This window comes from Gopherus evgoodei, chromosome 5 (genome assembly GCF_007399415.2).
Source record: "Gopherus evgoodei ecotype Sinaloan lineage chromosome 5, rGopEvg1_v1.p, whole genome shotgun sequence".
In the NCBI taxonomy this organism is placed as follows: domain Eukaryota; kingdom Metazoa; phylum Chordata; order Testudines; family Testudinidae; genus Gopherus; species Gopherus evgoodei.
Window position 1 is genome coordinate 145,300,931 of NC_044326.1, and position 12,477 is coordinate 145,313,407.

The following is a 12,477-nucleotide window of genomic DNA, read 5'->3' on the forward strand; positions in this document are numbered from 1 at the left end:
ATGTTGTGTATGTATATGTGCCATTTGGTGCAAGGAGCTCCTGGCCCTCAGAGACCTTTTGGAGGCCAGGATGTTAGCTTCTCCAGTTCCAAGAGAGGCAGAGAGGTATGTTGATGAGGCTTTCCGGGACACTAGAATTGTCCCAGCTCCGGTCATACAGCCCCCCACACTGTTGAGGAGGATGAAAGGCTCAGGGAATGAGAGCAGTCAACAGGAGCAGAGGGAAAGCTTCTCATAGTTGGGACCCTCCTTCCAGATAGTGTGGAGGTAACCTCTTGCACTGAGGTTACCTCAGCGGGGGAGGGAACTCCAGTCATTAAGAAAAGGGAGCTGTTAGTAATGGGAGATTCGATCATTAGAAACAAGGATATCAGGGTTTGTGATGACCAGGAGAACCGTATGGTGACTTGCCTGCCTGGTGCGTAGGTTGCGAATTTCTCAAGGCATCTAGATAGATTTATGTGTAGTGCTGGGGAGGAGCCAGTAGTCATGGTACATGTAGATACCAATGACATAGGGAGGGGTAGATGAGACGTCCTGGAGGCCAAATTTAATCTGCTAGGAAAGAGACTGAAATCCAGGACCTCTATGGTGCCATTCTCAGAAATGCTCCCAGTTCCACGCGTAGACCCAGGTAGTCAGGCAGAGCTTCAGAGTCTCTGTGTGTGGATGGGATGATGGTGTAGAGAGATGAGGTTTAGATTTATTAGGAACTGGGGAAACTTTGAGAATGGGGGAGCCTATACAGGAAGGATGGGCTCTACCTCAACCAAAGTGGATCCAGACTGCTGGCACTTAACATTAAAAAGGTTGCAGAGCAGTTTTTAAACTAAGCAATGGGGGAAAGCCAATGGCTGCAGAGGAGCCCGTGGATCGGACAGGGACTTCTCTTAGAGGAGAGTGTAATGATAGAGATTTTTCTAGTTTTAGTCAGGAAGAGAGGCTGGAAGAGGATAAAGTAGGGGCCAGATCAGACGAGAAGCATTCACACAGAAAATAATCTAACAGATCAGAAAAGGGCAGACAAATAAACAATGACAAGTTTTTAAAGTGCTTGTACTCAAATGCTAGAAGTGTAACTAATAAGATGGCTGAATTAGAGTGCCTCGTGTTAAAAGAGGATATTGACATAATAGACATCACAGAAACCTGGTGGAGTGATGACAATCAATGGGACACAATCATTCCGTGGTACAAAATATATTGGAAGGACAGAGCAGGTCATAGTAGGGGGTGGGGAGGGTAGTGGCAGTGTATGTTAAAAAAAAGTGTAGACTCAAATGAAGTAAAAATCTTAAATGAAACCGCATGTTCCATAGAATCTGTATGGATTGTAATTCCATGCTCTAATAAGAATATAACAATAGGGATCTATTATCGACCACCTGTCAAAGACAGTGATAGAGAGGATGAAATGCGAAGGGAGACTAGACAGGCTATCAAAATAAAGAGCTCCATAATAATGGGAGATTTCAATTATTCCCATATTGACTGGGTCCATGTCACCTCAGGACAAAATGCAGAGACAAAATTTCTCAATACTTTAAATGACTGTTTCTTGAAGCAGCTGGTACAAGAGCCCGCAAGGGGAGAAGAAGCTCTCCATTTAGTCCTGAGTGGAGCGCAGGATCTTTTCCAAGAGGTAACTAGAACAGGACCGTTTGAAAATAGTGATCATAATATAACAAATTTTAACATGCCTGTGGTGGGAAGAACAGCTCAACACTGTGGCATTTAATTTCAGAAAGGAGAACTATGAAAAAATGAATGGGTTAGTTAAACAGAAATTAAAAGGTACAGTGACTAGAGTGAAATCCCTGCAAGCTGCATGGAGGCTTTTCAAAGACACAATATTAGAGGCCCAACTTAAATGTATACCCCAAATTAAAAAACACAGCAAAAGCACTAAAAAGAGCCACTGTAAAAGAAGCAGTGAAAGATAAAAAGGTATCTTTGAAAAAGTGGAATTCAAATCCTAGTGAGGTGTATATAGAAGGGAGCATAAGTACAACCAAATTAAGTGTAAAAATGTAATAAGAAAAGCCAAAAAGGAGTTTGAGGAACAACTAGCCAAAAGCTCAGAAGGTAATAAAAAAATGTTTAAGTACATCAAAAGCAGGAAGCTTGCTAAATAACCAGTGGGGCCCCTGGACGACTGAAATACAAAAGGAGCCCTTAAAGACGATAAAGTCATTGCGAAGAAACTAAATGCATTCTTTGCTTCAGTGTTCATGGCTGAGCATGTTAGGGAGATTCCCAAACCTTTTGTGGGTGACAAATCTGAGGAATTGCCACAGATTGAAGTGTCACTAGAGGAGGTTTTGGAACGAATTGATAAACTTAACTGTAACAAGTCACCAAAACCAGATGGTATTTATCCAAGAGTTCTGAAGGAACTCAGATGTGAAATTGGGGAACTATTAGCTATGGTTTGTAACCTGTCTTTTAAGTCAGCTTCTGTGCCCAATGACTGGCACATTGCTAATGTAACGCCAATATTTAAAAAGGGCTCTAGTGGCGATCCTGGCAATTACAGACCGGTAAGTCTAACATCTGTGCCAGGCAAATTAGTTGAAACAATAGTAAAAAATAAAATTGTCAGGCACATAGAAGAATAGAAACTATTGGACAAAAGTCAACGTGGTTTCTGTAAAGGGAAATCATGTCTTACTATTCTATTAGAGTTCTTTGAAGGTGTCAACAAATATGTAGACAAGGGGGATCCAGTGGACATAGTGTACTTAGATTTCCAGAAAGCCTTTGACAAGGTCTCTCACGAAAGGCTCTTACATAAATTAAGTTATCATGGGATAAGAGGGAAGATCTTTTCATGGATTGAGAACTCGTTAAAAGACAGGGAACAAAGGGTAGGAATAAATGGTAAATTTTCAGAATGAAGAGGAGTAACTAGTGGTATTATCCAGGCATCAGTCCTAGAACCAATCCTATTCAACTTATTCTTAAATGATCTGGAGAAAGGGGTAAACAGTGAGGTGGCAAAGTTTGCAGATGATGCTAAACTGTTCAAGATAGTTAAGACCAAAGCAGACTGTGAAGAATTTCAAAAAGATCTCACAAAATGAAGTGATTGGGCAACAAAATGGCAAATGAAATTTAATGTGGATAAATGTAAAGTAATGCACATTGGAAAAGATAACCCCAATTATATATGTAATATGACAGGGGCAAATTTAGCTACAACTAATCAGGAAAAAGATCTTCTTGTTATTGTGGATAGTTTAAAAAGGGATAGACAATAATACAGAGAATATCTTATTGCCCTTATATAAATCAATGGAAATGACTAATTTAGACCCCATAATTTTATATGTATATTTGGGATTATGTTTTCCAACGGGCTGCACTACGTGCTACTCTGACATCTAGTACTGCTGAGATCCTGCATTCAGTAATATCCCTTCCTGTTCCCTTTCTCCACTGAACCCCACCAGCCCATGGTTACTGTTCCCAGCTTCCCCGGGACTCTCTCTTTGTCTCTGGACCTCTCTGTCAGCAAGAAGCAGTGCCAGGGAGACTAGCTCTCTGTCTGGAGACTTCGATTTCTGGGATGTGGATTTATTTTCTATGTGTTTTAGGAGACTTTGAAATTGAGTGTCTGTGACATTAAGCACAGTACAATCTGGAGTACTGAACAGCTGCGTCCCCTCAGATCCCCAGGCTGGGGTGCCTTTTACACTGCTCTACTGTGAGAGCAGGCACTCCAGGGCAGTTAACACACAGTCTCCGGCATGTAAGTCACTCCCAGCTTCACAGTATTGGATGCTGCTAGTCAGCAACTCCCAAATGACAGTACCCACTGGAGAACCCCAGAAAATTCTCTGCTCCCAGACATCCTCCAGAAATGTGTGTCTTGTCCTGTCCAGCACACTTCTGAACAATGAGAGCTCATATGAAATCTGTTGTTTCATCAATGGAAAATGACATTCACCAGCCTTGTTATCCCAAATGGCGTTTCCAACACACTTTAATCCAACCACACTGGTTAGATAAAACAATAAACCAAGATTGTTAACTACTGAAAAAAAAAAAAGATTTTCAGTGACTACAAGTGATGAAGCATAAAAGTCAGACTTGTTTACAAAAGAAATGCAAGAGAAAACACAAACAAATGTTTAACTTAACAAGCTAAAACAGATTTCAAACAAATGTTTCTCTCACCATCTGCTGAGACAGGCTGGCTTTCCTTTCAGCCAGGAATCCCTCTAACCTGCCCCTGCTGCCCACATTCAGTTCTTCAGGAGTTGTCATGAACAGAGGGAAAGGGGAGAGAGAGTCTCATGTATTTTCCTCGCCTCTTTTTATAATTCAGGCCTTTGTACTAGAAACAAATTCAGTTCTCAGCTGAGTCATGGTGACAGGCTGTCGTAGATATGAGCTTCAAGTGGTCCCTGTGATGGAATGTAAATGTCTTCTTCACACCTTCCCCCTCCTAGAGAATGGCTATTTGACCAGCTGTTTGCCTTGCTGTCTCTGAGGAACTTAGGATTTCAACTTTTTCAGTAATATCATACCATAAAATCTCATCACTTTACATACAATGAGCTACACATTTTAAGGAGGATATTCAGTAGATTGTCTTTTCAAATGTTACCTCACAAGTCATACAGTGATAAATGAAGGGGAGGGGAGGGATCTTCCTTTTCTAAACACCCAGCCAGCCAGATTGCTGTAAAATCCTTGTTGGTGTGATTTCTCTTTTTGCTTTACCTGTAAAGGCTTAACAAGCCCACAGGTAAAAGAAAAGTAGTGGGCATCTGACCAAATGAGCCAATGGAAAAGCTGGAACTTTTTTAAATGGGACAGTAACTTTCCGTTTGCCTGTTGTTCTCCGGAGAAGGCGACACGGAGTAGCAATGCTGTGTATGGCTTGAAGCAGGTTTGAAAATTCATCGTCCATACCTAGAAGAAATGATTTGGACAGAGAATATTTAGACAGACACAATCAGGTTTATATTTTTTATTTTGGCTTTTAGAGCTTCTCTGTGCTATCCCAGATGCTTTTGTTTGTTTCTAAGCTTTAAACTGAACTCCCAAGAAAGCTATTTTGGGTGCTTACAAAAATTGTTTCTTTTAAAATCTAGCAAAAGTCTAAGTTCCAGATGTATTGTTTTCCTTTTCAGTTTTAATAAAATTTACCTCTTTTAAGAACAGGATTGGATTTCTGGTGTCCTAAGAGGTTTGTGCATGTTGTTTAATTAGCTGGTAGCCACAGCTAATTTCCTTTGTTTTCTTTCTCAGCTCTTTCCCGGAGGGGAGGTGAAAGGGCTTGAGGGTACCCCAGATTGAAGAATTCTCAAGTGCTCCTTCCTGGGTCTGAGGATTTGGGGTTTTTTGAATTTGGGTGGTGGCAGCATTTACCAAGCCAAGGTCAGAGAAAAGCTGTAACTTTGGGGGTTTAATACAAGCCTAGAGTTGCACAAATTAATTTTTAGAATCCTGGCGGGCCCCCACTTTCTGCACTCGGAGTGACAGAGTGGAGATTCGGCCCTAACACATGCTATGAACAAAATTGATCATAATTTTCTAGAAGAGTGAACATAGGGGCACAGACTTGCACAGTGTCTGTCTGTGTGTTCCCAACATATCTGTGGGTATTTCAGTCCCTCACAAGTAAGGTGTTTGGCATCTTCAGACACCTGAGGAACCGGTCCTGGGAATTCACTGGTTTATTAAGTGACACTGTATGGAATTGAAAGACACTTTATATTATTATTATTTTATTATAAATACCAATATGATGAAATGGCAATGAATCGTGCTAGATATGCCATGTAAGATGTCAATGAAAATGTTATGATTTTCCTCGTTGGATAATCTTGTTTCTATCTTTGTATTGTGAGTTATGGATATGTAGGGTATATCTGTATTCCAGACTTGTGTAGTGTTTCTGAGTGACACCCCTAGCCATATTGGCATCTGCGCTGCCCAGCCTGTTCGAAGGCCCATCCGGGGTCATCAGCTGAACAATGAACCCAAGGGGATACACCTGTTGAGTCAGCAAGACATGCAGGGGTATGCCTGTGTACTGAGACCTCCAGGGCTTTTCCATGCCATGTGCTGTGAATCTTGTGCTTGGGACACAGGAAGTAGAAGCCACTTGGCAAAAGGAATATAAAGGGCAGCTGAATCATCTCCATTTTGTCTTCAATCCCCCTTCCTACCTCTGGAGCAACTGCTCTACAAACTGAACCCTGAAACAAAGGACTGAATGATGTTGTTGTGTACCAGAGAGCCTTTTCAGCCAGAAACTCACCAATACTGCTAAGAATCAGATATACAGATTTCTGAATGTATCAGAATGTTTTCCCATTTTAACAACTTCCTTTTTCTTTCCTTCTTTTATAATAAACCTTTAGTTTAGATGCTAAGGGCTGGCATCATAGTATTCTGGGTAAGATCCAAACCTATACAGACCTGGTCATGTGGCTGACCCTGGGGTCAGAAGAACACTTTGTTTATGTGAGCAGAGTTTTTAAATAACCTCTTACTGTACTGGACCTAGGTGCTGATTGGGAGTCAGAGAACTGGAATGCAGTAAAGGGAGCCGTGTGATGTCTTTTTTTCAGTTTCTCGATAACCAGTGTGGGGATCAGAAACACAGTTGGTGACTGATCAGTGAATTTCACTTCCGTGTTAGCTACCAGTTTTGGGAGCATCTGCTCTCCCTTTTTCAGCCTGCCCTGGTCTTGGCAATTTCAATGTGGACTGCCCCAGGCACACTGGGTCACACTACTCACTGAAGTTAAATTAATAGTGTTTTTTATGACACAATCATATGAAATCAACTGAACTCCTTTGTTTTCTTTCATCTGAGCAGAGTTTCCAGTTTCCAAAACTCATATAATCTCCCAGCTGGCACAAGGGGCAGAGCCATGGGTTCCAGACCTCCAGGGTTCAGAGGAAAGAGAGATTCTAAGAGTTCCCTGCACAGGTGAGGAAAGAGTAAACCAACTCAGAATCTGTAAGTGCCTGAAGGAAACATCTGGGATGCTTTACAATGCCCTTGGAGGGTTTCTCAGTTCATTATTGTCCCTAGCAGGGGTCATATCCTCAGAGTAAATATAGCTCATGGCTTCCTGTAGACCCTAGCAGACACCAGGCAGTAGCTTCCTCCCTTCCCCCTGTGAATTTGGATGGGATGTGAGGGCCTAATTGATCCCCTCCTCTCTTCTGTTTAGGGGAAGAGTTTGGAGGAGTTAAGTTCTTGTTTTTATTTGACCTCTCTCAAGCACTTGTTTTGGTTTGGCCTTCCTCTCTCTATCGCTGTTTGAGGTTTCTGTCTCTATCACAGGAGGTGACGCAATGGTATGTGAGAGAGAGGAGCAGAATTCTCAGCAGGAAAATGTTGAGCAAGTGGCTAAACACAGAGAATTATCGAAAAGGAATGTGTCCAGGAGTCATGAGCAGGGAAAATCCTGTGAGATTCAGCACAGACCAGAAAGAGAGCAAGGAAACCAGCCAGGGGAGAAAATGGGTAAATTTATTTCCTGTCGGGGAACTCAGAAGAGCGTCAAGGAAACCACAACACAGCAGGAAATCGTCATGGGAAAGAGGAAAAATACATGCACTGAGTGTGGGAAAACCTTCACTTGCAGCTCAGACCTTTCTCAACATCAGAGAATCCACACAGGGAAGAAGCCCTATGAATGCCATGAGTGTGGGAAAACCTTCACTTACAGATCAAATCTTCTTAATCATAAGAGAATCCACACAGGGGAGAGGCCCTATGAATGTCGTGAGTGTGGGAAAAGCTTCACTCGCAGCTTGCACCTTCTTATCCATCTCAGAATCCACACAGGAGAGAGGCCCTTTGAATGCAGTGAGTGTGGGAAAAGCTTCACTCGCAGTTTTCAGCTTACTAGGCATCAGAGAATCCACACAGGGGAGCGGCCCTATGAATGCCGTGAGTGTGGGAAAAGCTTCACTTGCAGCTCAAACCTTTCTCAACATCAGAGAATCCACACAGGGAAGAAGCCCTATGAATGCCATGAGTGTGAGAAAAGCTTCACTAGCAGCTCAGGCCTTTTTCAACATCAGAGAATCCACACAGGGGAGAGGCCCTTTGAATGCAGTGAGTGTGGGAAAAGCTTCACTCAGAGCTTTTGCCTTACTAGGCATCAGAGAATCCACACAGGGAAGAAGCCCTATGTATGCAGTGTGTGTGGGAAAAGCTTCACTCACAGCTTTTGCCTTTCTCAACATCAGAGAATCCACACAGGGGAGAGGCCTTTTGAATGCAGTGAGTGTGAGAAAAGCTTCACTTGCAAGTCAAGCCTTATTACCCATCTCAGAATCCACACAGGGGAGAGGCCCTATAAATGCAGTGAGTGTGGGAAAAGCTTCAGTTGCAATTCAAACCTTATTATGCATCTCAGAATCCACACAGGGGAGAGGCCCTATAAATGCAGTGAGTGTGGGAAAAGCTTCATTGACAGCTCAGCCCTTTCTAAACATCAGAGAATCCACACAGGAGAGAGGCCCTATGAATGCAGTGAGTGTGGGAAAAGCTTTATTACCAGCTCAGAACTTTCTGTTCATCAGAGAATCCACACAGGGGAGAGGCCCTATAAATGCAGTGAGTGTGGGAAAAGCTTCAATTGCAATTCAAACCTTCTTATCCATCTCAGAATCCACACAGGGGAGAGGCCCTATAAATGCAGTGAGTGTGGAAAAGGCTTCTCTAGCAGCTATCACCTTACTAGGCATCAGAGAGTCCACACAGGGGAGGGGCCCTATGTATGCAGTGATTGTGGGAAAAACTTCATTCACCGCCAGCAGCTTATTAGCCATCAGAGAATCCACACAAGTATGCAACCCAGTGGAAGCAGTGAGTGTGGGAAAACCTTGTCTTGCCACTGAGCCCATGTGAGCTGTCAGAGAATCTGCAAGGGGGATCAACACCATAAAACTCTCTAGGGCTATCAATATTTTAAAACTTTCCTAATTCCCACAGAGTAACTTTTAAAAGCTGTTTGAAGCACCGATATCCCTCAGCTTGCCCAGATGAGTGAGTGGCCCATTTTTGCATTTTGCATTTTGACCTCTTTGAGGTGGACTCATTTGTCCTTTCTATCAACTCCATTCTCCCATGAGTAATTCTAGTGTGCCCTTCCTATCAGGAACCAGGGAGCATCACATTTATACCAGTCCTCCTATTGCAAAGTTATTGTTAGTCACCAGTGCTACAGATTGTATCATTGCCAATTGTTCTCATGCTGTGCTGAAGAGCAGTTATAATGGGAACTTTTCATATTACATTTAAATGAGGAGCAGGGGCAGGAAAAAAGTGTCATTTCAGCCTCTGTGGTACTGAAAGGAGATGTAAAAAGCGACAGAGTCCTGTGGCACCTTATAGACTAAAATACGTATTGGAGCATAAGCAATATACAAAAACCTGTAGAAGAACACTTCAGTCTCCCTGGGCACACAGTAGCAGACTTAAAAGTAGCCATCTTGCAGCAAAAATACTTCAGGGCCAGGCTTCAAAGAGAAACTGCTGAGCTTCAGTTAATCTGCAAATTTGATACCATCAGCTCAGGATTAAACAGACTGTGAATGACTAGCCAACTACAAAAGCAGTTTCTCCTCTCTTGGTGTTCACACCTCAACTGCTAGAAGAGGGCCTCATCCTCCCTGATTGAACTAACCTCCTTATCTCTAGACTGATTCTTGCCTGCATATTTATACCCACCTCTGGAAATTTCCACTACATGCATCTGACAAAGTGGGGATTCACCTACAAAAGCTTATGCGCCAAAATGGCTGTTAGTCTACAAGGTGCCACAGGACTCTTTGTCATGTGTTACAGATCCATATTAACACAGCTACCCCTCTGATACTTGGAAGGAGATGGGGTGACTCAGAGATTACCTCCTTTCCCATCATGGCAGAACTGTTACCTTTTGTCTGAGCCAGGCAGAGTTTATCGTCATCACATTCTACCCCTCCACTTCTCAAAGTGTCATGGGATGAAGTGTTCTCAGTTGTCTGTGCTTGGAGATGATGCTTTGACTTATTTAATCCTATACCAGAGTTGCTGTGATTGGAGATGAAAGTATCAAAGACCGAGAAGGGGAATTCAAATGGATCCTAAATGCAGTGTGATCATTTCGAGTTTAAATCTCAGGTTCCATCTATTGGTCAAGCCAGTTCTGGCAAGGTGGCTGCTTTTCCCCCCATTATGGAAAGCTATGATACTAAACATGTTGTAAATAACTTAACTGACTGTTGAGACAGTGCTCAGTGAAATATCTCTGAATGGATCAGAGGAGAATGTGGTGGGAGAATCTCTTTTCCTGATTCTAAATACTTAGATGGAACCTGCTCTGGAATTTCAATTTACATTTTCATTGTCATGTATTCTATCTCTCTGTGATCTGGGTTTCTCTCTTTCTTGATGACTATGTGGTCACACAATTAGATATTAGTTCAGCTCAGATTTATTGGAGAATTTAAGACAAATGACCATTTGCTGAAGTCATCATTTCTCACTTAAGCTTTGCTTTTTCCCCATCCTTCCGTGATAATACGGAGAAAGTTCAAGTGCAGTTCTCTCAATAGGAGAGGACTCTCCAATTTTCTGGCCATGCTAACAAAGACACAGCAGTGACTTAAAATCTCCACTTGGAAATGTTGAAAAACAGCAGACCCGACTAACTGAAGGAAGTGCATATGACCACAGTGTAGTTCAATTGTTGAAATCAATATTGTCTCAAATGGCTATGTTGACAGGCGAAGGCCTCCTGCTGATGTCATGCTATCTACACAGGGGATTAGAGATGTGTAACTACGTTGCTCACCTGTGTCAATTTTTCACACCCCTGAGCAATAATTATACCGATAAATGTCTTTAGTGTAATCCAGACAGCTTTCTCTTGTATTTTCTGCATTTGTATTACTTCTCCCCTACTTCCTACTGTTCCAAAAGATGTAAAGTGTGAAAAGAGGTATTTTTCCTCATGATGCTAACATTCCCCCTTCCACCAACACGCGTGGCAGAAGAACCAGAGAGATATGAACTCACAGAAGTGTTGGGACAAAGCACAACTTGAGCCAAGGTTCAGTTGTTGGCAATGGGGATTAAAAGAAAACTAACATATGTGATCAGAATTTGTGATCTTTGAATATATTAGTGTTACTAGTGAAAATGAAATTATAGGTGGTGTTACTGATGAAAGAGTAAGAGACTAATTGTTTGATAATCTGAATTATTTTGGAAAACTGAAAGTTGTCTTTTTTTCCTTCTTTTAGTTGTACAGGAAATGATGGTTAATCTTCAAAAGTTAATTTGATTTAATTTACTCCCTGTAGTGTAAGGAGTTCTCATAGAAAACCTCACTCCAAAGGTTGGAGTGGGAGAATAGGTGTTAGAAAGAGTATATAAGAGAATATTGGATCTATATAGATTTTATTTTTTTGTATTTCAAATAGAGCATATTTTACTTAGCTTCAAAGTCAATTTCTGTTAAAAGGAAAACTACTTGAGGAGACAAGTTGTATAATTTTTACCCACTTACACTGTAAGCGTCACTGACTTCCCCACTTCTCTAATTTGCAAATCAGAACACAGAAAGCCAGGGGATGGGAGATGCAGGTTTCCAAGTGTTCTGTCTTCTCAGACGACACATTCCAGCCCCTGGTATCCCTCCCTCCTGTGTGTCCTGCTGGGCTTTGACACATTTATTGCTTCATTCTATTGATAATGTGATTGTAACACAATGTGACTGAAATTAAACCACTTCTAGACAAGGAACCAACAAAAGAGAAAAGCCGTTATTGCATTGGCTGGGACTTGAAGCCAGCTGTTCAACAGTTTGGAAGGCAGCTATGCTCACTACTATAGCACCACCACAGCTGGCAGGAGCAGCTTTCAGGCTACATGTGCTGGCAAAGGGGGTGACATGACCATGGAGCTAGTAAGCAGGGTGGATGGGCTGGAAGCCGCCTGACAGCTGGGAGCAGAGTTAGGGGGCAAAGGTGAAAACAGATCTCATTGGGAGCTTGGCCCCACACCCAACCTGCCCCTAGGAGAGGGGAAGTGAAGCTCAACTTCAATAACAGAAAATCTTCCCTAAGAAGGAAGGGGACAGCTTGTTTTAAAGACAAGGTTTGTGGTTTTTGCCCACTACATACAGAGGGGTTGGATAGTGCTAAGTCCAGACAAGACTCTGGTAGGATAAGGAAGAAATTCAGGCTGCCAGTGAGCTGAAGGAGGGAGAGGATATTTTGACGGTGATGGACACCTCAACTTAAAGGCCTTTGTCTGCCTCCTTCCAGTGACTGTTTGTTTGGCACAGGAATGCAGCCCCCTCTGTCAAGCCAGACCTTACAAACCTCTAAGGATGGCGATTGTACCACCTCCCTAGGGAACCCATTCCAGTGCTTCACCACCCTGTGAGTGAAAAAGTTTTTCCTAATATCCAACCTAGACCTCCTCCACTGCAACTTGAGAGCATT

General features: G+C 42.4%; 1 protein-coding gene across 6 annotated transcripts; it reads left to right on the forward strand.

The window, feature by feature from the left end:
- Positions 1–7,414: 7,414 nt before the first annotated feature.
- Positions 7,415–9,542, forward strand: LOC115652950 (zinc finger protein 345-like). 6 transcript variants are annotated; one of them, XM_030565605.1, is made up of 3 exons: positions 7,415–8,288; positions 8,457–8,527; positions 8,696–9,542. In XM_030565605.1, the coding sequence occupies exons 1-3, from the start codon at positions 7,492–7,494 to the stop codon at positions 8,878–8,880; spliced, it is 1,053 nt and encodes a 350-aa protein (XP_030421465.1). In that variant the 5' UTR covers positions 7,415–7,491; the 3' UTR covers positions 8,881–9,542. The 6 variants fall into 6 exon arrangements, with proteins under 6 accessions (XP_030421465.1, XP_030421464.1, XP_030421466.1 ...); XM_030565604.1 differs by having other exon boundaries at positions 7,415–8,246; positions 8,331–8,527; XM_030565606.1 differs by having other exon boundaries at positions 7,415–8,246; positions 8,415–8,527.
- The last annotated feature ends 2,935 nt before the right edge of the window (positions 9,543–12,477 follow it).